This window comes from Orcinus orca, chromosome 3 (assembly GCF_937001465.1).
Source record: "Orcinus orca chromosome 3, mOrcOrc1.1, whole genome shotgun sequence".
In the NCBI taxonomy this organism is placed as follows: Eukaryota; Metazoa; Chordata; class Mammalia; order Artiodactyla; family Delphinidae; genus Orcinus; species Orcinus orca.
In genome coordinates this window covers 93,844,222-93,864,807 of record NC_064561.1, presented here as the reverse complement: position 1 = coordinate 93,864,807, position 20,586 = coordinate 93,844,222, and the positions used below count along the sequence as shown (strand labels likewise).

The 20,586-nt window shown below is 52.0% G+C and overlaps 1 protein-coding gene across 5 annotated transcripts in view; it reads left to right on the top strand.

Annotated features, from left to right (window-relative positions):
- The window catches only part of MCC (MCC regulator of WNT signaling pathway), a 430,805-nt gene that overhangs the window by 400,483 nt on the left and 9,736 nt on the right, over positions 1–20,586 (top strand). For all 5 annotated transcript variants that reach the window (XM_004267446.4, XM_049707486.1, XM_049707489.1 and 2 more), the window contains 3 exons: positions 2,764–2,998; positions 6,468–6,674; positions 11,037–11,137. In XM_004267446.4, the coding sequence (XP_004267494.2) occupies positions 2,764–2,998; positions 6,468–6,674; positions 11,037–11,137 (543 nt within the window). The remainder of the gene's footprint in view (positions 1–2,763; positions 2,999–6,467; positions 6,675–11,036; positions 11,138–20,586) is intronic.

Here is a 20,586-nt window from a genome sequence, read left to right as displayed (position 1 = left end):
AAATGGAAGGCAGATCATGTCACTCCTCTATTACAAACCCTCCAGTGGCTTCTAATTCTAGAGAAAAAGACACAGCCCTTATGAGACCCTATGTGACGTGGCACCCTGCCCCCCACATACACACCCTCCTGTCTGACCAGCTCTCCTCCCTCTCCCCTGGCTGACCCCCATTCAGCCACAGTCTTATTCTTGCTGGCCAGCCGGCCTTGCTGCCTCAGGGCCTTTGCATTTGCTGTATCGTCTGCTTGCCTCCCTGTTCCTCCAGATACCCACATAGCTCCCTTTCTCACCTTCTTCACGTCTACTCCTCGAACTCTGTTTGCAAGAATCACCCCACCCGCTCTTTGTGATACCCATAACTGCGTCATTTTTCTCCCTGGTACTTCTCCCTGTCTGATGTGCTGTCTGTTTTACTTGTTTGTCTCCCCTGTTAGAATATGAGTTCCATGAAGACAGAGATTTTTCTAGGGCCTAGAAAAGTGACCCACAGTAAGTACCCCAATATTTCTTGAATGAATGAATGATGGCTATATTTACTGAGTGCTGGGCACTATTCCAGACACTTTCGGTTTACCTCATTTAATCCTCACCACAACCTTAGGAAGTATGTACTGTATTACTTTCATTTTAAAGATAAGGAACTAGGCACAGAGAGTTTGAGTCGTGCTACCTCTAAATCTACAAAGCGTATAAGATGCTTGGGTCCCAGGTAAAGGCAGCACCGCTGTATTCAGGTTCCCCAGAGAAACGGAATCAACAGGTGTGTGTGTGGATGGATGGAGAGGCTGATTGATTGACTGATTTTAACGAATTAGCTCGTTTGATTATGGGGGCTGGCAAGTCCTAAATCTACAGGGCAGGCAGGCTGGAGACCCCAGGAAGGGGTGATGTTGCAGGCTTGAATTCAAAGGCAGTCTGGAGGCAGAATTTCTTCTTCCTTAGGGGATTTCCATCTCTTCTTTTAAGGCCTCAACTCATTGGATGAGACCCACCTACACTATGGAGGGTAATCTGCTTTACTCAGTCTACTGATTTAAATGTCAATCACATGTGAAAAATACCTTTACAGCAACATCTAAGAGGGGTGTTCGACCAAGCAGCTAGGCACCATAGCCTAGCCCAGCTGACACGTGTAACTAGCCGTCACAGCCTCTGAAAAGGTGTTGTGTGTTGGTCAGACTCGTCTTGCTCCCTTCATCTCTAAGGAACATCCCACCTGTTCTGATGGGGGTTGGGGGGTGAAGGATGGTAGGGGATCTCCAGTCCTGGCAGGAGTTCTCTGACCTGAAGACCACCCCAGGCCCTAGAAGTTCTCTTCCTTGTGTGCATGGCCTACCATCTCTTCTCACCCTTCTCTTCCCGGAAGCCTCGACTTCTTGTTAACGTGTCACGTGCAAGAGTGGAATGGCCCTTGGTCACATCGAGGTTACGGGGAGGAGATGCATCTGCTGTGTTGGGGTCTTGGCCTGTTACCCCTGTTCCCGTGTGAGCTGAGGAGGGCAGGCCTGGCCTCAGGGCAGCCAACAGCCTATGGATACCAGTCCCTGCTCCTGGCACAGCTTCCAACAACAGGAATCTTGGGGAGACAGGGCTGTGGAATGGGGAGACTGCGGCCCAAGTCGAGCTGCACCAGTTTCCGTCCTCATGACCAGGCAAGCTACTTAATGACTCAGAACCTCCGTTTCCAAATCTGTAACGACAGAGATGATAATGCCGACCTGCACTATTGGGATGAGAGTTAAATGGGTCCCTGCTTGTTTTTCTGCCATCTTTCCAAAGCCAGTTCCATAAGGGCTACGTCACGTGTAGGTGGGTCCAGAGAAACCACCGTAGGTGCATGCTGGCCTCAAGTGCTTGAGAACTGGGTACAGTGGGCTTCATTCTGAGCCAGTGGGGACAGCCTACAACCGTCTGGAGCACCAAGCCTCAGTTTTCCTGTGGTTCTTACCCTTCCATGGTACTCGGGAACCCACAGAAACTTTCATGGACCACCACATTCCCGGGGTCCAGCCCTAGGTGCTCCTCAGAACTGCCAGCCCCGGCTTGGTCACCATTCAGCATGGGTGGCCAGGGGCCCCTTGGACCAGCCTGAGTCCCTGTGGTGGACTTTATACTCAGCCATCATACAGAGGATCCCCCATCACTACCACTCCATCCAGCTGCCACCCCCAGGGGACTGCTGTCAGCAGTGTGCAATGCATATGTGTACACACACACACACACACACACACACACACACACACAGTCTGTAGGTCATGCCATAGGTATTTTGTTCTTCACCTTGCTTTGTTCCCTTAACATATCCCTTTTTATAAGTCCTATGCATATATACACCTATTTTTATGACATATTTTTCATCCTATTTCCTCACTCAAACTCTCTCCACCATTACCATAATTATTCCTGTAATGTCCACATCATGTCCTTCTTTCCGATATGTACTGTAATTCACTAAACCTTGCATTCCGTGAAACGTCTTTGTACATGTGTATCTTGTTGCTTCTGTGGAATCTTTTCCTTAGACTTCATTTCTAGGGTCCACACCTTGTCTTAAAGGGTGTAAACATTTTCTGATATTCTTCATACTCATTTCTCTCCCAAAAGGTGCTATCAATTTACTATGCCATGAAGAATGCTTTCTTCGTTGTTGTTTTTGGATTACCATCTAAATACTGTTGGAGAGGGGAGGGTGTGGAGAAGAATGAGGGGGAGAAGACCTGCTGGCAGCGACTGGAAGTGCAATGGGTTTTCTTGTCTTCTCAGCACAACCAGCTCCACAGCCAGTAGCTGCGACACAGAGTTTACTAAGGAAGATGAGCAGAGGCTGAAGGATTACATCCAGCAGCTCAGGAATGACAGGGCCGCAGTCAAGCTGACCATGCTGGAGCTGGAAAGCATCCACATCGATCCTCTCAGCTACGACGTCAAGCCCCGGGGAGACAGCCAGCGGCTAGACCTCGAAAACGCGGTGCTGATGCAGGAGCTGATGGCCATGAAGGTATCCGCGTGGGGGGCTCTTCTCAGACCCGGGTCCCGTTCACTCCGCTGTCACCAGGAGGAAGTACAAAAAGGCCTCTCAGTAGTGGTCAGCCCAGCCGTGGTCAGCCACCTCTCCCCTGGAGGACAGGCAGGGCCTCATGTGTAGACAGGGATGGTTTCAGTATGTCTGGGGGTCACTTGAGCTGGATGTGTTCCTGGAGAGGTGAGCTGAGCACTGGAGAAACCTCAGGGGGTCCCAGGCCAGAATGGAACACCTCGTCTCCAAGAGAAGCCAGGAGAGACCTCTGCGGTGGTGGGGGTTGGGGGGGAGCAGCCTCTGTCCGCGTGAAAAGAGCCCTGGTCTCCAGAACACTTGCAAGTGCTTCCCGGGTTGATGCTGACGTTAAGGTGAGGCGGGGAGGACGGGGCGAGGCCAGTTGCAGCATCTGGACAAGAGCCCTGGTTTCCTGACCCCCTTGTCCCTGTGGTGTTGTGTGGAACATCAGTAACCCTCATCCCTGTCACCCTCCGGGGCGACTTGCTCAGCACATCCCTGCGCTCCGTGGCTGCTCGAGCTGGAGTCTGGGTGAAGCCTGGGAGGACTTTGGGCCGTGGCAGCAGATTTAGGTCAGATATTGGCCTCACCGTCTCAGCTCAGACCCTCACTTGACTCCTGCTAGGGAACCCTCATGCGACGTTGGCTGATTTCCCCCCTCACTGCCCACGAGCCGGGCATTGTGTCCATAACCGCGGTGCCTTTTCCCCTCTCTGTGGTCCTTTGCACCCTGTGGCATGAACTGTGAAGCTGCCCTTCCATTACTTCTTCCAAACATCATGTTTCCTTTGGCCAAAGACTCTAGATTTCTTCTATGTTCAGGCCAATATGTTGTGCGATAAATTCAGTGTTATTTTGGCCAGGAAAGATATTTTTGGTGAAATAAAAGCTCTGATATTCCCTTTGCTACTTGCAACTAAAATGTGTACGCATCAGAGAAATTTTCCAAAAAAACAGGAATTATAAAAAGCTGGAAGAAAGAGAACCCGTAATATCGTGACCCAGGGGCAGCCGTTGGGTTCCCTCACTAGGAGTTTTTTGAAGAAAAACATCGGAGTCACCTCCCTTCCCTGTATGTCCCTAACAGTGTGTTCAGGGATGTGTGCTTGCCCACACCAAGTCCATTGCTGCAGATTTTGTTGGATCTCACCGTTTTGTTCTAGGCTGCAACTGCTGAGAGACTCGCGTTTTCTGGGTGTTTTCACTTGTACTTGGTCTTTAGTAAACAGCCTTTGATTTCTAGATGACTGACGTGGCTCCTTCTCAAACCCACTCTTCTGTGTTGAAGATCCCATCCTTTCATTGTGACTCCTCTTCCTTTTTCTCTTTAATTGCTTTAAATGTTTATTTTCTGCCTTCTTCCTTGTGAATTCTGGTTCTTTACATGCCGATTCTACCTCACCGTGACTCACTTCTGTTTTCTCTTCGCGTGTGTGTGTGTGTGTGTTGGGAGGAGAACGTGGGTGCCAGCTGCCCCCCGGTGGAGGTTGTGTCTTCCCTGGGGTCCCGCGGGTCCTGGGTGGAGACGTCCCTGTAAACGGTTGTGCCCTTAGATCTGTTGGGACCCGTGGGTTTCAGAGGTTTAGGGCTGAAGATTCCTATAGCATATCTACACATGCCTCATGCCTCCATGATTCCTCAGAAGAGGCTTTTCTTTCTTCTCCCACCCGCAGCCTGAGTGATGACACGTTTCCTCGCCACATCCTCACCACAGGGAGGTCTTCTTGTCTCCTCTCGAGGCAGCACTTGGAGAGTCCTGGCTCCTGTGGAGGGGGTGGGTCTCAGTCCTGGCTGTCTGCCCTGCCCTTGCATAGGTGCTGGGGCCTCCCTGACTGCCTGATGCCTCAGGAGGCCGGTGCTGGGGCCACCTTGCCTTTCCTCTTGGGTGGAGGGCCTGTTTCCGGCACCCATGGATCCACCTTTCCTTCTTTCAAGCTTGTGTCTGTATGGTTGTTCTGGGTGTGACTGTCCACATTAGCTCAGTGTGCAGTGCTGCCAGAACCTTCAGAATCCGGCTTCTGATGGCAAAAGATGAGAAGGTTCAGTGTATGGAGACACCTTTCCTCCTGGTTCTATGTCATTGTTAGGAAAGGTTTGGCGTCTTCTTTTCAGTGGTCGCTCGGCTCGGCACATTGCCTTCTCCATGGCTAACGCCCCCAGCCCTGAGTACGACTGGCCGCGGTGGGTACCCTCTAGGTGTTTCCCCATGTTGGAGGTGAGAACATCTACTCCCCAGGTCTGGCTTACCCAGGAGAGCACAGCAGGCCTGTAGCTTGTCACCTCAGAGGAGGGTCACTTCGGGGGTGACCTTGGTGAATCCCTTTCAAGGCAGTGCCCCCGTGTTATGAAGTAAGATGACAGAGATAGCTGGGGAGACTGACCGGGTGGTCACGGGGTGCTGGACTTGCCCTCCAGCAGAGGTGAGGGACAAGAGTCATGCGTGGGCTCACCTTGAAAGGGGGGCCGGGGAGGGGGAGTATAGCTTAGTGGTTACCTGGGCTCTGAGCCAGACATCCTGGGTTCAAACTCGGGCTCCGCAGTTTACCCAGTAATTGTGGGCTGAGCTGGTGGATTTCCCTCTTCATGCCTCAGTTTCCCCTCCATGAACGGAAATGCTCATAATACCTCCCTCAGGTTGGGAGGATTAAGTGAGTGACTTAGTGTAAACATTTAAGACAGTGTTACATGCTCAATAAATGCTGGTGATTACCACTGGTGCCCCGCTCTGGTCCCAGGACAGCACGGTCCCATTTGGGAGTCACTTCTTTCTCCCCATAGCAAACTCTGATTTGGCTTCTTTAAGATACTTGAAGAAGTTACCTGAGGCGTAGTCACCCGGGAAGGGCTCTGTTTCGATTTCGTTTCATTTGGGGCCTAAAGCAGAGAAGAGCTGGGGGCAGTATCATTGCTCTGCATGCTTCCCAGTGGCCTGACACAGCTCAGGGCCCCAGACTGCCATCAGGGGTGATTAATATGTGGATTGGTGCTACGGAAAGTGGAAAAGGAAATGCGGATTGGAAGGGACCTGGTCAGACCCAGCTTTATACGAATGACCCTTTTACAGCCACTTTGATGGTTAGCCTCTGCCTGCCAGAAAACTGGTTTCTGTCGTGGCTGACGAGACCGCTGGGGACGTGGGCGTGGGGTATCCCAGTTGTTAGAGAGGTTTTCCTTATAGTCAGCCAAGGTCTGCTTGCCTGTAACTTCTACCCATTGATCTCAGTTCTGGTGCCTAGTGACAAGCGCATGGCTTGGTGCACGAGTCCGTCCTTTAAGATGTGTGAAGACAGCCATCTAGTCTCCTCGGGGTCATGTTCTCCCCAGCTGCCCAGTGATACCTCCCTCCGGGCTGTGGGTGGTAGCTACAGACCCCCTTCCCCCGCCCAGCCCTGCTCTCACCCCGTGGGCGCCTCGTGCGCTCTGTGCTCCGCAGGAGGAGATGGCAGAGTTGAAGGCCCAGCTGTACCTCCTGGAGAAGGAGAAGAAGGCCCTGGAGCTGAAGCTGAGCACGCGGGAGGCCCAGGAGCAGGCCTACCTCGTGCACATCGAGCACCTGAAGTCCGAGGTGGAGGAGCTGAAGGAGCAGCGCACGCGGTCCCTCAGCTCCACCAGCAGCGGCGGCAAGGACAAGGCCGGCAAGGTAGGGGCACAGGGACCCTGGGGCTCGGGCCTCACCGCCTGCCCAGGTCCCGCCAGCCACTGACCACCACCCTGCTGCCTCAGCTTCCTTATTTGCATAGGAGCCGAAAGCCATTCCAGAAATTCGAAAGAAAGGGACATTTTGCGGGCAAAGAAACCAAATCCACATTTTGAAAACATCTCACTTTTACGGACAGTTAAAATCCTATACAATTCAACTGTTCCATACAGTTGAAGCATTTTCACAGATCACGGTCTGATCCAGGGAGCGATCTATGCAGTTGTCCCGGAGTCTGATACTGGTTCCACCTCTTCCTTCTATCCCGTGTCACACGGTGACCATCGCTGGTTGATCACTCTGTACCCGATCATTGCACGTGTCATCTCCCTTAAGACTCACGACTCTCAGGAAAGAAGAGTTATCCCCATTTACATGAGGATAATGAGGTTTAAAAGAACTGAGGGGGTCTCAACAGCTAGTGAATGGCAGAATCGGGATTTAACCCCAGTTTGGCTGACGGCCACTCCTCTTGTCTGTTTCCTCCTCGACTCCAAGAGGTGGGGGGCCGGAAGCATTATGAGGCAGAGAAGGAGGTAGGTGAGCCCCGCATTACCCCGAGGATATCACACAGAGTGGGCTATCGATGATATCATCTTGCAAACTCACACTTTCATTAGCGCACAAGTCTTTTTTTCTAGAATCCAAGCTCATTCCATCAGCCTCTATCTCAGAGTGATTCCAAATACTGCACTGGAGAAAAAAATGGTCCAGACTTTAAAGAAAGATATCCGTCGCCCCAGGGTGCTGGAATTTCTGTGCGTCAGATTTTCTGTTCCTAACAAACGCCAGCTTCTCCTGACCCCACTTTGTCTCAGGCCCAGGACTTGTGGGCCTACGCTGACTTGCTGGTCTAATGAGTGGCCCCTCATGGCCCAGATGCAGTGATGTCTTCACGAGAGTAGTGTACCTGCGAAGAAAGCACCTTGATGATACCGTGTGGCAGTGAAGAAACAGCTAAACAGCTAAGAACTGACGCGTGCTCCACAGAGGCCACAGCTACCCTTTGCCCGTCTCTCACCTGCAAGGGTACCAAGGGAGTCCATAGCCATGGTACCCAGCTGGGCCACTTTCCTGAGGCCCCAGCTGCTTCTCGGTCATCCGTTCATGTGATGGATGTGATTTGGTCCAGGCAAGATGCTGGAGGCTGTTCCAGGAGTTTAGATTGCCCTGGAATGGGCAAATAGATGATCACAACGCAGGGACACAGTGTTCTTGGGTGCAAGGATCAATGCCCGGTGCAAGGGGAGGCCACAGGCCAGATTTGGAGATTCGGGACAGGTTTCCTGAACTGAGAGCCAGTGGAGAGTGGGTGCTAGCCTGAGGAAGAGGGCCAGGGCAGACCAGGAAGTCCACCCTAGGCCAGTGGAATGGCAAGGGCAAAGCCTAGAAGGAGGAGGAATCCATACACTGGCTGGGGAGACCAGCCGGCTCTGCCGTCCTGAGGATGGGGAGGAATCACTGAGGGGTTTTTGCAGGGGGTGAGGTGACACAGTCTTAGCTTTGGAAAGGTCACCATGTGGGTGCACCCTGAAACCACGTGCCCAGTGCTTGGGGAGTCTGATCGTGGTGAGCAGCAGCCTCTGCAGAGCTGTTTCACGCGGGAGGATCTGGGGCTCTGTTCTGCGCCAACAGCTTCAGAATCTTTGCTCAGCCTTTTGAGTTTGTTAGCAGTCACTTTGGGACAGAGCCTGAGAGACAGAGCCCCAGCGTTCGTGTGTGCGCCCTTAGGGAGTGGTGCAAACGGACTACTCAGGCTCTTTCCAGAGGCCCAGGGACTGTGCATCCCCCTGGTTCTTAGTATTTATTTCGACTGGGGGAAGCTCTGTGTTTCGTGGAATGGCTTCAAAGAACAGAAATCTCTTTGATGGTAAAGGCCAGTTGATTTATTTTTATTTTCTTACATTAGGGTAAGGAGCTTTTATAAGAGTGCTCTGTGTTGTTCAGGTAATGAAATTGGAGGAAGGTGATTATTTTGCCTTTCAAAAGTTATATCCAGGGCTTCCCTGGTGACGCAGTGGTTAAGAATCCACCTGCCAATGCAGGGGACACGAGTTCGAGCCCTGGTCCGGGAAGATCCCGCATGCCGCGGAGCAACTAAGCCCGCGCACCACAACTACTGAGCCTGTGCTCTAGAGCCCGTGAGCCACAGCTCCTGAGCCCGCGCGCCTAGAGCCCGTGCTCCACAACAAGAGAAGCCACCGCAGTGAGAAGCCCGCGCACCGCAACGAAGAGTAGCCCCCACTCGCCGCAACTAGAGAAAGCCCGCGCGCAGCAACGAAGACTCAACGCAGCCAAAAATAAAATATTAATTTATTTTTTAAAAAATGTTAGATCCATTTACTATATCAATAATACCTCCCTTCTGGGCTATTCATTTGGTCTTACTTGTTGGTAGATGAGGCAAGCAGTCTGGAGCAGAGGCTGGTATACTGTTAACATTTTAGGATTTTCGGGTCATGTGGACTCTGCTGCAACTACGTAACTTTGCCGTTGCGGAATGGTACTGTGAAGGCAGAGACAATACAGACACAAAGGCGCACGGCTGTGTTCTAACACTTTATTTATGGACGCTGAAATTTGAATTTCATATGATTTCTATACATCACAAAATATTCCTTAGAATTTTTTTTTCCATGATTTTAAAAACAAAAACAATTCTTGCCCTGTGGGCCTTTTATAAAAACAGGTGGCAGGCCAGATTGGGGTCTAGAACATCCACTCTCGCTTCTGAGGTGGGGGCGCGTCATGCTTGGTTGAAAACTTTCCCTCCAGCCAGCAAGCTGGTCCCGTATCTTGCCCAAGTGACGTTAGGTTTTTTCACTTCTTGTCTGTGTGCAACAGAGATTACCAGACATGTTCAGTGAAGGGCACTGGGTGAGACAAAGCTGTCCCTCGTCCTTAAGGAGTCTTATGAAATGTTAACCCTGAGGGGAGTCGCTGTATACACTAGAAGAGGGTGTTGGACTCTGGAGAGACTCCAGGGCTGGTGGATGGGGGCTCGGGTCTGCAGGTCGCCAGGCGGAGAGGAGGGAGGGAAAGCAGAGCTGGAGGAGCATGGGGGTGGGGGGAGTTCAGGTGCTGTGGGCTCCTCCAGAGGAGTCCCGTGTGGTGGCATTTCTGTGCCAGTGGGCCGAGGGGACCCAGCGCCCCCTGTCGTCTGGATTTCTAGCGCCAGGTTCATACTTCCTGGAAGCGCTCCTTCCATCATGATACAGCCTTCTGTTTACATTCTGTCTCAGCGTAACAGATCACGGGCTTTTTATTCTCAAGCCTGAGCTGTAGTCAGCCCTCTGTAAATGTCTGCTGAGCAAACTATCAGGTGAGCACCGTCCCCTGTGCTTATTACACAGCACAGCAGCTGCCCTCTGTCTAAATGCAGAGAAGGCAGAGCGCTCGGAGGGGTGTGAGCATTGCTTTGCGAATTGTCCTAACTCCATTTAGGATTTAGGCATTCTGGCTCTTAGGTTTCCTCATCTGTAAAAGGGGAGGATTTGGTTTAGGTGGTGTCAAAGCTCCTGTCTGATGCTAAGGCACATCTTCTGTGAATGTGTGCTTCTGTTGTCCTCCTCCTTTCCTGGGTCTTCTAGATGATTCCACTGAACCCAGTAAAGCCCCTAACTCCAGGGAAGATTGGTTCTCTCCCCAGGGGACGCAGGATGAAGGGAAGGACAACCCAAGGATACATGTGTTTCCCACTTTTATGAGCTACCAGAGACTTAACCCAGTGATGAAGGGAACTGACCTGGCATCAGTTGGCATCCTGGTTCCACCGTGTCCCGGCTGAATAACAGGGGCAGTGTAACTTCCCTGTGCTCTAGTTTTTCTCCTTGGCAAAGAGGGGATAATGACAGTATCTGCCTCAGAGGATCGTCACGATGATCAGATAAGAGAACGTGTGGGGCTTCCCTGGTGGCGCAGTGGTTGAGAGTCCGCCTGCCGATGCAGGGGACACGGGTTCGTGCCCCGGTCCGGGACGATCCCACATGCCGCGGAGCGGCTGGGCCCGCTGAGCCATGGCCGCTGAGCCTGCGCGTCCGGAGCCTGTGCTCCGCAACGGGAGAGGCCACAACAGTGAGAGGCCCGCATACCGCAAAAAAAAAAAGAGAGAGAGAGAGAACATGTGTGTAGAGGGCTCAGCCCAGTGCGCAGCTCCCTGTGAGTTCTCAGAGCGCGGGGTAGCAGGCAGCGGACGTCGAGGGGATGTCGAGGGGCGGAGCTGCCGCCGCCCGTCAGCTCCCGCGTCTGCCTCCGGGCTCCCTCGGCTTGGCTGCAGACCTCACCCGGCTGTGTTTGCATCCTCAGGAGTCTGCGGACGCTGCCTCCCCAGCTCTGTCTCTGGCTGAACTGAGGACGGCCTGCAGTGACAGCGAGCTGGCCGCGGAGTTCGCCAACGCCATCCGTCGGTAAGCGCCCTGCTCACAGCCCCGCTGCGCAGTTTATTCCAGGAGTGACGGCTGGGTGCCAGGTTCTCCCCGCATGCTCCTCATGGAGCATTACAGGCTGCTTGGGAAGGAGGAGGCGCCCATACGGGCTTTTTTGGCCCAGACCTGGAGGCCAGAAAGGGGAATGACGGGGAGAATATATACAGTCATTTCACCTCCAGGTAGAAGAGGCCTCTTTCTGTACTTTTTGGTTGTGGTGTGGCATTGGCTAGAACCTCAGGTCTGTGTTAAATGGTGAGGAACAAATCAGGCATCTTCTCATATCACTGGGATGGAATATTGCGAGTAAATTTTGTTGGATCTTTAGGGAATTTTTAACAATTTCTTTGGCTGCTTTATACGTGTATCGTATTTCTCAAATATAAAGGTAATTAAGTTGACTGAAGGAAAGAAAAAAAAAAACAGGCATCTTTATCTTGTTTCTAGCTTCAGTGAGAACGCCTCCCTCCCCATCTCTGGCTCTTTCCAATCAGACGGCCTCGTTGATTCACTGCTGGACGTTTTTCCTCTACTGCGGCTGTTTCTTTCCCTCTATTCTTTCTCTCTGGATCTGTCTTCCATATTCCTAACTTTTCATACTCTCGCCACCCTTCTGCACTCTGTTCTGGAGGAGGGCTGTCCAGTCAAAAGGTAATGCAGACCACGCCTGATGTCCTAGGAACCACATTTAAAAAGTAGAAAGAAACAGGTACAGTCCACTTTAATAACGTATTTCATTTCACTCATTGTATCCAAAATACCATTTCAAAATATAAATCGATATTTTTAAAAGATATTGAGATATCTTTTTTTTACTAAATGTTCAAAATCTACTGTAAGCCTAGTAAATTTACACTTACAGCACTTCTCAGATTCAAACCAGTCAACATTTCCAGTGCTCAGTGGCTCACGTGGCCATGGCTGCCCGATCGGATAGTGCAGTTCTGGGGAGGTTCTGCAGCTCTGTTTTCCAGCTCACTCATTTATTCCTTAGCTCGAGCCATCATGGTGTTTGGGTGATGTGTTGAGTTTATTTTGGTGATGAAACCTATCATCTCTTGTGTCATGATATCTTCTTGCGTCTCTCTGAGGATATTTCTTATACTTATTCTGAAATGTTATTTTGTCTACTGTATTAACTTGCCGCACATGTGAGTTTTTAAGGTTGAGTTTTGTGACTCACTCTTGGCTTCGGCTCACAAGCTTGCCTCCTGGGCTTTCTGTTCCTCCCGGCCGCATATCTGACCCAAGCGTCCGGTCCCCTCCGGCTCTAATGGCCAGCACCTCTCACTGAAGCACCTCTGAATCCCTTTCTTCCTTTTGTAGCAGCTTGCTTTTGTGTGCATTTTGAGTTGTGGTTTCCTTTTTCAAGAAGAATAAAAATCTGCCTTTCCTTTTTTATGATTCCTCAGGGTTTCTGGCAGACGAAGAGCACTCCTTAGTTTCCATCGTGCTTGAGGATTTTTTTAAAGATACATTTGCCATCGTTTCTGGGGATTTGGGGTAGGAGGGGAAGGCTACAGTGTGTGCTCAGGCTGCTGTCTTGGTCCAGCCAGGGCTGTTTATCTTATAGTGTAGCCTCCAGGCTGAGGGTGGATTGCAGGCTGCCACGTGGGGAACCTCACTACCCTCCTGATTTACTCACCGCCACTTTTTGTCTTTCCTTCCAAGTTGTAATAGCTCAGTTTTTACATTGCCAGCGCCTCTGGCCATGTGGTTAAATGGTAATCGCTTTGCTTGAGGCAGGAAGAGAGAAGCTGCAGGGAAAATGCCCTCAGCTAATCCTAATGACGTGATTGCGCCAGAAATTCGGGATGCAAACCACCCCCTGCTGCCAGCAGGGAGCCATTTGGATATTGTATCTGTAAGCTAAGCCCCTGCATTTCTCAAGTTCCCCGAACCTCAGAGGCCTTCGCTGGCACAAGCAGGATGCAGGTTCTGCTGACTAAACATAAAGGGATTTCATTTGTTCTGTCAGTCACAATGGATTTCCAATAGCCAGCCTTAAGTTGCTTAGCATGGATTTCTAATCAAGCCCCAGATATATGGAGCCAAGAAAGAACCCACAGGGCTACAGGAAAAAGGAAAATAACATAATTATACTGTAAATATAGCTTAGAGAGTGGAATCATCATTTCATGAGGATATATAATACACCTAAAGGCTGAGGTTTGGGGATGTTTTTATTTTTAAAAATCAAGTGGAAACTACCACCTTCTTTGAAGATGTTAAATCACCGCCACACTAGTGGTTGAGTCCGTTGAGGGAACCTTCCCAGAATTTTCAGACATATTCCTACCTTGGAAAAGGATGGTTCCAAACACCGCAGCTGTGGGCCAGGGGAACCGGACTGAGAAGAGCAGGTGTGGTGAGGGGGCTGGAGGAGAGGCTAGGCATGGACTTTTCTGGAGGAGAGCCCCTAGGAATGTGCCCTGTGACATTCTAGTCACTGGTCCTAGGTTCCTGCCCTGTCCCAGCCTAGTCTCCGCAACACCTAGCGGGGCTGCAGCCTCGGTCGGGCCCCTGCCCTGCGACCCTGCTCTCTCGGTGTGTCTGCTCCCAACCTTCTTCTGTTTGGAACAAAACCAGGCCTCCGTGCAATCACACATTTACTGGCTACCTCCCATCTGGTCTGATTTCATTCCCTCCACTTCCATGGACGTTTATTGTAGTTTATTGGCTCCGGGGTTGCCATAAAACCCCATCTGGATGACCAGGTTTCCAAGTCTTGCACATGAGTTTTTTTTTTTATCAGGGCACCTTGTCTTTGCTGTTGTCTGCATAGGCTGCGTGCTACAAAACCCTTCTCCATCCCAGATCCCTCTCTTGCTTGTGGTCCTAGTAAAATTTAACCGAACCACCAAAGAAGTAAACTATACAAATGCGGTTAAGGAGAGGGAATTTTCAGAAATGAGTTTTCTTTGTACTTCACGTGGTATTCATGTAGCGTGCCTGCGGGAGCTGAGCACAGCTGAGAGGAGCAGACTGTTCCATCTTTGCCATACTTAGAAAGCAGCGAGGGGCAGGTGGTGTTCTCCGTATGATGCGGGAAGAGGCGGGGGGGGGGGGGAGGTGGGGGGGGGAGACCGGCACTGCAAGGCCCAGCGGTTTCCCAAGGTCACACAGTGAGGCAGCGGGGAAATCGCAGGCCCCGCCCCCCACGTCTCCCGGACCCCTGCGTGCTGGCAGAGGTTTGCTTGTAGGGGAGTGTGAGCTGAGCCCGCTCGTGTGGGCTCACCTACACCTGGACCCGGCATAGTATGCATGGCCTGGGCAGATGGGAATCCCTGTGCTCCTGGTACACAGCCGCCCATCTGTCCACCGAAGGCTGAGGACACGTGAAGGGCTGGTGGTGAGGGCGGACTTCCTCAGATGCACAGAGCCCAGGTCGTTGCGGTTAAAAGGTAAGGATGCTGTGTCCCTCAGTGCTGAGGGACAGGGAGGAATCAGGAAAGGGCTGTGACGTGGTGAGCAGCAGCATGTAGCATCACCTCAGATGATTCCACACCCCTGTCCCTGGGCCCCAGGGCAGGTCAGGACCAGCTCCATCTCCCACCCAGGCACCGCAGAGGTCGGCCGCCCTGTCCCTGCAGGAGGCTGTGCTCATTTAGTCACAGGCCTGCCAGGGGCTCTGCTGAGCGCTTCGGGGCACTGGCAGCTGCCACCTGTGCCTGCAAGTGCCAGATGGTTCTGTAAAACGCTAAGTGAAGGCAATCAACAAATCACAGCGGCCGCTCTGTCCAGGGACAGGATGCGCCCGACTCATCAGCAGAGAAGGGGCACTTAGACTTCCTTTCATCTCTCTGATGAGTTATAGGCGAGCTGCTGCTGCCGGGAGAGGGCTGTGTGTCAGATCCCTGTAGGGAGACATCGGGGGCAGGTGGGCCCCGACTGGTTAGGGTGGTCACAAGAGACCAGATCTGGAGGACGTGGATGTGCCCCTGTGGGGAGTGGAGCTGGGCCATCCAGGAAGATACACAAGGCGGCGTCTCGGAGTTCAAAGAGACGGAGTGGGAACTCCCCGCTCAGCCCTGGCCCGTGGGCCTCCACCGCTGGGTGAATTACTCCTAATGGAAGGGACTCCAGATGACACATGAACCCACAGCACTGACACAGAAGCCAAGCAAAGAACATGTTTCAAAGCAAGGAAGCGACCACTTCAGGTTGAGGTGGGTTAAGAAGGGGAAAGGCAAGAAGCGAAGACAGCTGGTGGGAGAAGGTCGCTGTGCAGAGAGGGAACTCTGGGGGAACTGTCTCTAAGAAGGAGACCCCGGAGCGCATCTGTGTGCGCCTGAGGATGACCCCGTAAGAGCGGGCCCTCTCAGGGTCACAGAGTAACTTGACACGATGCAGATCTGATGGTACCCTCACACTCGTGTTCCTCTGCTGTGTAACAAAGTACCACAAGCTTTGCAGCTTGAACAATGCCCATTCATTAGCTCACAGTTTCTGTGGGTCAGCAGGGCGCAGCACGACTGGCTTCTCTGCTTAGGGTCTTACAAGGCTGCAGTCAAGGTGTCATCCAGGGCCCTGTTCTCATCTGGAGGCTCTTGGGAGGAATCTGCTTCAATGCTCGTTCTGCCTGTTGGCAGAAGTCAGCTCCTGGCGGTTGTAGGGCTGACATCCCATTTTCTTGGGGCTCTTGGCCAGGTGTAACTCCTAGAGGCCTCTAGAACTTCTGCACAGACTTCCTGGTCCTCAAAGCAGCAAACACCTCCCTCTTATCACATCCCTTCCCTGCTTCAAATCTCTTTCCAGGAAGAGCCCAGTCCTTTTTAAGGGCTCACCTAAGTCCGCCAGGTCTACCCAGAATCATCTTATCCTAAGATCAGCTCTTTGGGACTTTAATTACATCTGCAGAATTCCCTCACAGCAGCACCTGGATGACTGAATAACTGGGATGTGTGTGTATCCTAAGGGGCCAAACTCTCGGAGGCCATTTTAGAACTCTGCCTACCACACCTCATTACCTAAGACCTTCCAGTGACTCCGGCTGTCTGTGTCCAAGCTCCTTCGCAAGTGTGTGATCTGACCCCTGCCTGCTTCTCCACCCTCGCCCTATCACATGCCCCCTCCCACCCTGAGCCACACCAGGCCGCCCACCCTCTCTGTGCCTCTGGGGCTTCAGTGCTGCTGCTACCTCTGACTTCACACCACCAAAGCCCACGTCCCAGGCACTCACAGCACTGTGCCTCTTCCCTGTCTATAAAATTTGTTTATTTTTTGGTTCTCGTGAGCCCTGATTTCGTTCTATCAGAGAACACATCATTGCTTTGTTTCTTATGTGCCTGCCTCTTCTTCCCCTGCTTCACCCTCCGCTGCCTGCAGGAGAGTCCCTTGTGGGGGGGGGGGGGCAGGGGTCATGACTTACCCAGCTGTACGACTCTGGTGACTTTGTTCCTTCTAAACGATCCCTCAGTGATCTCAGCCGCACTTCTCTCTGCCCACTGGACATCTCCCCCGAATATCAGGCTAGAGCCTTAAAACACACCATGTCTCCGGGCTTCCCTGGTGGCACAGTGGTTGAGAGTCCGCCTGCCAATGCAGGGGACACGGGTTCGTGCCCCGGTCCGGGAGGATCCCACATGCTGCGGAGCGGCTGGGCCCGTGAGCCATGGCCGCTGAGCCTGCGCGTCCGGAGCCTGGTCGGCAGCGGGAGAGGCCACGGCAGTGAGAGGCCCACGTACCGCAAAAAAAAAGAAAACACACCATGTCTAAAACAGAAAGTGTAATCCCGTTTCCTCCTGCCCTTTGAAATTGGCCTCTTTTTCAGAATTCCTATTTATATTTAAAAAAGTAAATTTTTCTAGTGATCCAGGATTATAATTTTGAAGTCTCCTATCTCTGTCTCTTGTCTGCAGATCGTAATGTTTTTTTTTCCATTAAAATCCCATCCATCCCATGCCATTTGCATTGCCTTCTCCTGAGTTTAGCCCTCAATCCCTCAGAACTCAGTAGCATCCCGATGGGTCATTCTACCATTAGTCTCACCTTGTGTTCTGCCACCAAAAATACCTTAAAACATACTTCTGATCATGCTGCTCTGCAGATACACCTTCAGTGGCTTGGCCTGCAAGATCATCTGTAGGTCCCTAACTTAACTTCCTAGCCCATATTTCAAATGTTTCCCTACATGTAACCTGCGGTCCAGATTCATCTGGGCAGTTCATCTTTCCGAGAGCATGCCCTTTGCTTTATCCCCCCACCCTGCCCCATCTCTTTCAACCTGGGGACCCCTCCTCTTCACCCCCTCCCGTAGGACACTCATCTTCCGGAAGCTTCCTGTGTCACCTCTTCTCTGCGCCCCTGATGGTACAGACCACTCGTCGTCCATCGGTGCCCACAGAGCCCATGGTTGTCAGAGGGCCTTAGAACAAACCACAGCAAGCCTCCTTGAGTTCAGGTTCATGTCCGAGTTCCAAAAACATCTGCCCAGCTCTAGAAATCTTCCAGATTTGTAGGAAAGAACAACTGGCCATGAAAGGAAGGAAGATGGCACTGATCGACCCCTATTTCAGCAGCTATGGATTAATACTGTTTTTGAGCCGTACACATAGTGGATTGAAATGAAGAAGGAACTGGTTGGAGTCCTTTAAAGAGGGAGACCCCACTGAGCAAACAAGCAGCAGAATCTTCACCATTTTATTAGTAGGACCATTATTTTTAAGGGTGCTGTTTTATTAAACTTGCACTCGCTGATTCTTCCTATGTGGCTGATTTATAAGAGCAGTCAGGCAGTGGAAGTTGTGCTCAGAATTCCGTAAATGCACAGGGGTCTGCAGGACGTTAATGGAATACAAAGTGCACCTGTGAGTTCATTATCATGTCAACAAATGACTGAGCTCCAGAGCCGGCCTCAGAGGGCACAGGGAAAGACCAGCGCTCATCCTGGGGGTTGAGGTAGGCGTTGCTTGGATAACTGAGATTTCTTTGTATTCCTATCATTCCCCCCACGTTCCAAAAGCTCAGAGAAAAGGCCTTGCCCTGGATCGCATAAAGGCAGAGTGATGGAGAACATCCAAGTACCCTGTAGCATGGGCAAGGCAGCAGCGTGCAGATGTGCAAGAAACATGGTCGTAGGGAGGTCTGGGCCGTCATCTTGTGGCTACTCCTGGCAAACTCGCCCCAACACACCACCTGCGGAACATCATTAACTGGGACACCCCCTCCTTAGTTCCACAGGCCTGGGCTCTTCACCAGAGAGCTGTCTGCTCTGTCTCCTGCCCCACTGTCTGCTCGTTATGAAGCAGCATACTTCAGCAAGATGCTGAAGAGCAGGCTCGCAGACAGACCCCTGGGTGCATCCCAGCTCCGCAGGCGAACCTGGCGAGTCTCTTCACTGTGCCTCCAGTGCCTCATCTAGAAGACTAGAATAATAATAGAGTACTGACCTCCAAGGCTTGTGGTGAGAAATAACTTCATCCTTGTAAAGGACTTAGAGCTGTTACTGCTGGCTGGATTTTCTAAAAGAGAAGTAGTTATAGACTGTAACGGCTACCATGAAGGAAAGAAATAGAGTCATAGTCTCTGCGGAGATTTTTTTTTTCCCCAAAAAAAGTAAATATAGGTTGCAATGAATAATGGGGAAGTGACAAGGTGCTGGGATGTCATTACCCTGGGACATTTGTTTAGATGGGTGGTCAGGGTAGGGTGTTCTGAGGAGGTGACATTTAAGCTGAGATGCGAAGGAGGAAAAGTAACCGTGGGGAGGAAGTTCATCCCAAGCAGAGGGGACTGACTGCACGGGGTTCTGTCCTGGGAAAAAGCTTGGTGTGTGCTAAGAATGGATAGGATTCCAGGGTGCGAGGGGGAGGGCGATACCAAAGACTGGGTCAGGCAGGGCCTTTAGTCAGAGTAAAGCCACGGACTCTATTCCAAGTGCAGGGCAATAATACGATCTGAGTTGTCATATTAAAAACTTCCTCTGGCCGCTCTATGAAAGCTAGACTCTGGGGTACAAAGGTGAAGCAGAAACACCAATTAGGAGGCTCCTGTGGTTGTCCAGGAGAGAAATGATGGCAGCTTGGGCCTGGGTGGTGGCAGGAATTGCACCCATTTGGTAGGTGGGGTTTGCTGCTGAGCGAACGTGGAGGACGAGGAAAAGGGAGGGTCAAGGCTGACTGAAGACGGGTGTCGGCAACTGGGTGAACGGCCTTGCCGGCCTCTGACAAGCGAGGAAGCGTGGGTCGGGGAGGCCGTCTCAGAAGGTCTGCTTTGGACACGCTGAACTGAAGACGCCTGTTAGGTAGAGATGTCACAAGGACAATTCCAGAGCTCTGCGGAAAGGCCTGAAGATTTAGAAGTTTTTAGCATGTAGGTAGTTTCTAGGGAAATAAATGCAAATGGAGAGAATCAAGTCAAGAAAGGGTGGGGTACAAAATAGGGTCCAGGCCCAAGTCCTAAATACTCCCAGCACATAGAGGTGGAGGAGAGGATGAGGAACCAGGGCAGAAGACCGCACGGACAGCCGGGGAAGTGGGATGAAATCCAGGCACTCGGGGAAGAGAAGATGCTGACAGAAGATCAGGCCAGAGAGGGACCCTTGATTGTGTCAATGCCCAGATCATCGGTGGCCTCGTGAGCAGTTCCAGTGGAGACAGAAGCCTGGTAATGGAAGGTAAGGAAGAGGACCCACACAGGCGGACCATTCTCTCGTTATCTAATTCCACATAATGAGCAATTACAAAGAAATTCTAGGGCTTCCCTGGTGGCACGGTGGTTGAGAGTCCGCCTGCCGATGCAGGGGACGCGGGTTTGTGCCCCGGTCCGGGAAGATCCCACATGCCACAGAGCGATTGGGCCCATGAGCCATGGCCGCTGAGCCTGCGCATCCGGAGCCTGTGCTCCGCAACAGGAGAGGCCGTAGCAGTGAGAGGCCTGCATACCGCAAAAAAGAAAAGAAAAGAAATTCTAGGTCCTGTGGCTGCGACTCCCTGCGGTTTGGTGTGATTACAGCTCCTCTGGAAGGTTTCCTGGCTGGTGCAGCCACTGCCCACCTCATCAGGCCCGGGCTCTTGCCCTGCCTCCCCAGCCTCCTCATCTGGACTTAGTGATTAAAGCACTGCGGCTGGCCTTTTTCTTTGCGGGAGAATGCAGCCTCCTCCCTGATGGCCCCGAGAACTCTGCTTCCAGACCCCCCGGGCACACTGACAGCCTCACTGCAGAGGCCTGCGAGGCCGTCCCCTGCCCAGGCTGCCCGCCTGGATTTTCTCGTCACCAGCAAACTCCCACTGTGAGTCTGCCTCTCACTTCCCCTGTGTGTATGCCACTGCTGACAATTACGCTTCAGTTAAAAATAAAAAGCACTTCCGGCTGCGTGGCTAAAGTAAGATTCGGAGGACCTTTTGGGACCAAAGATGAACCTGGGGATGGGGCGGAACCTGTAAGTGAAACCCACGTGTGTGCTGGGGGCTGTGGGTCTTCGTGGTGAG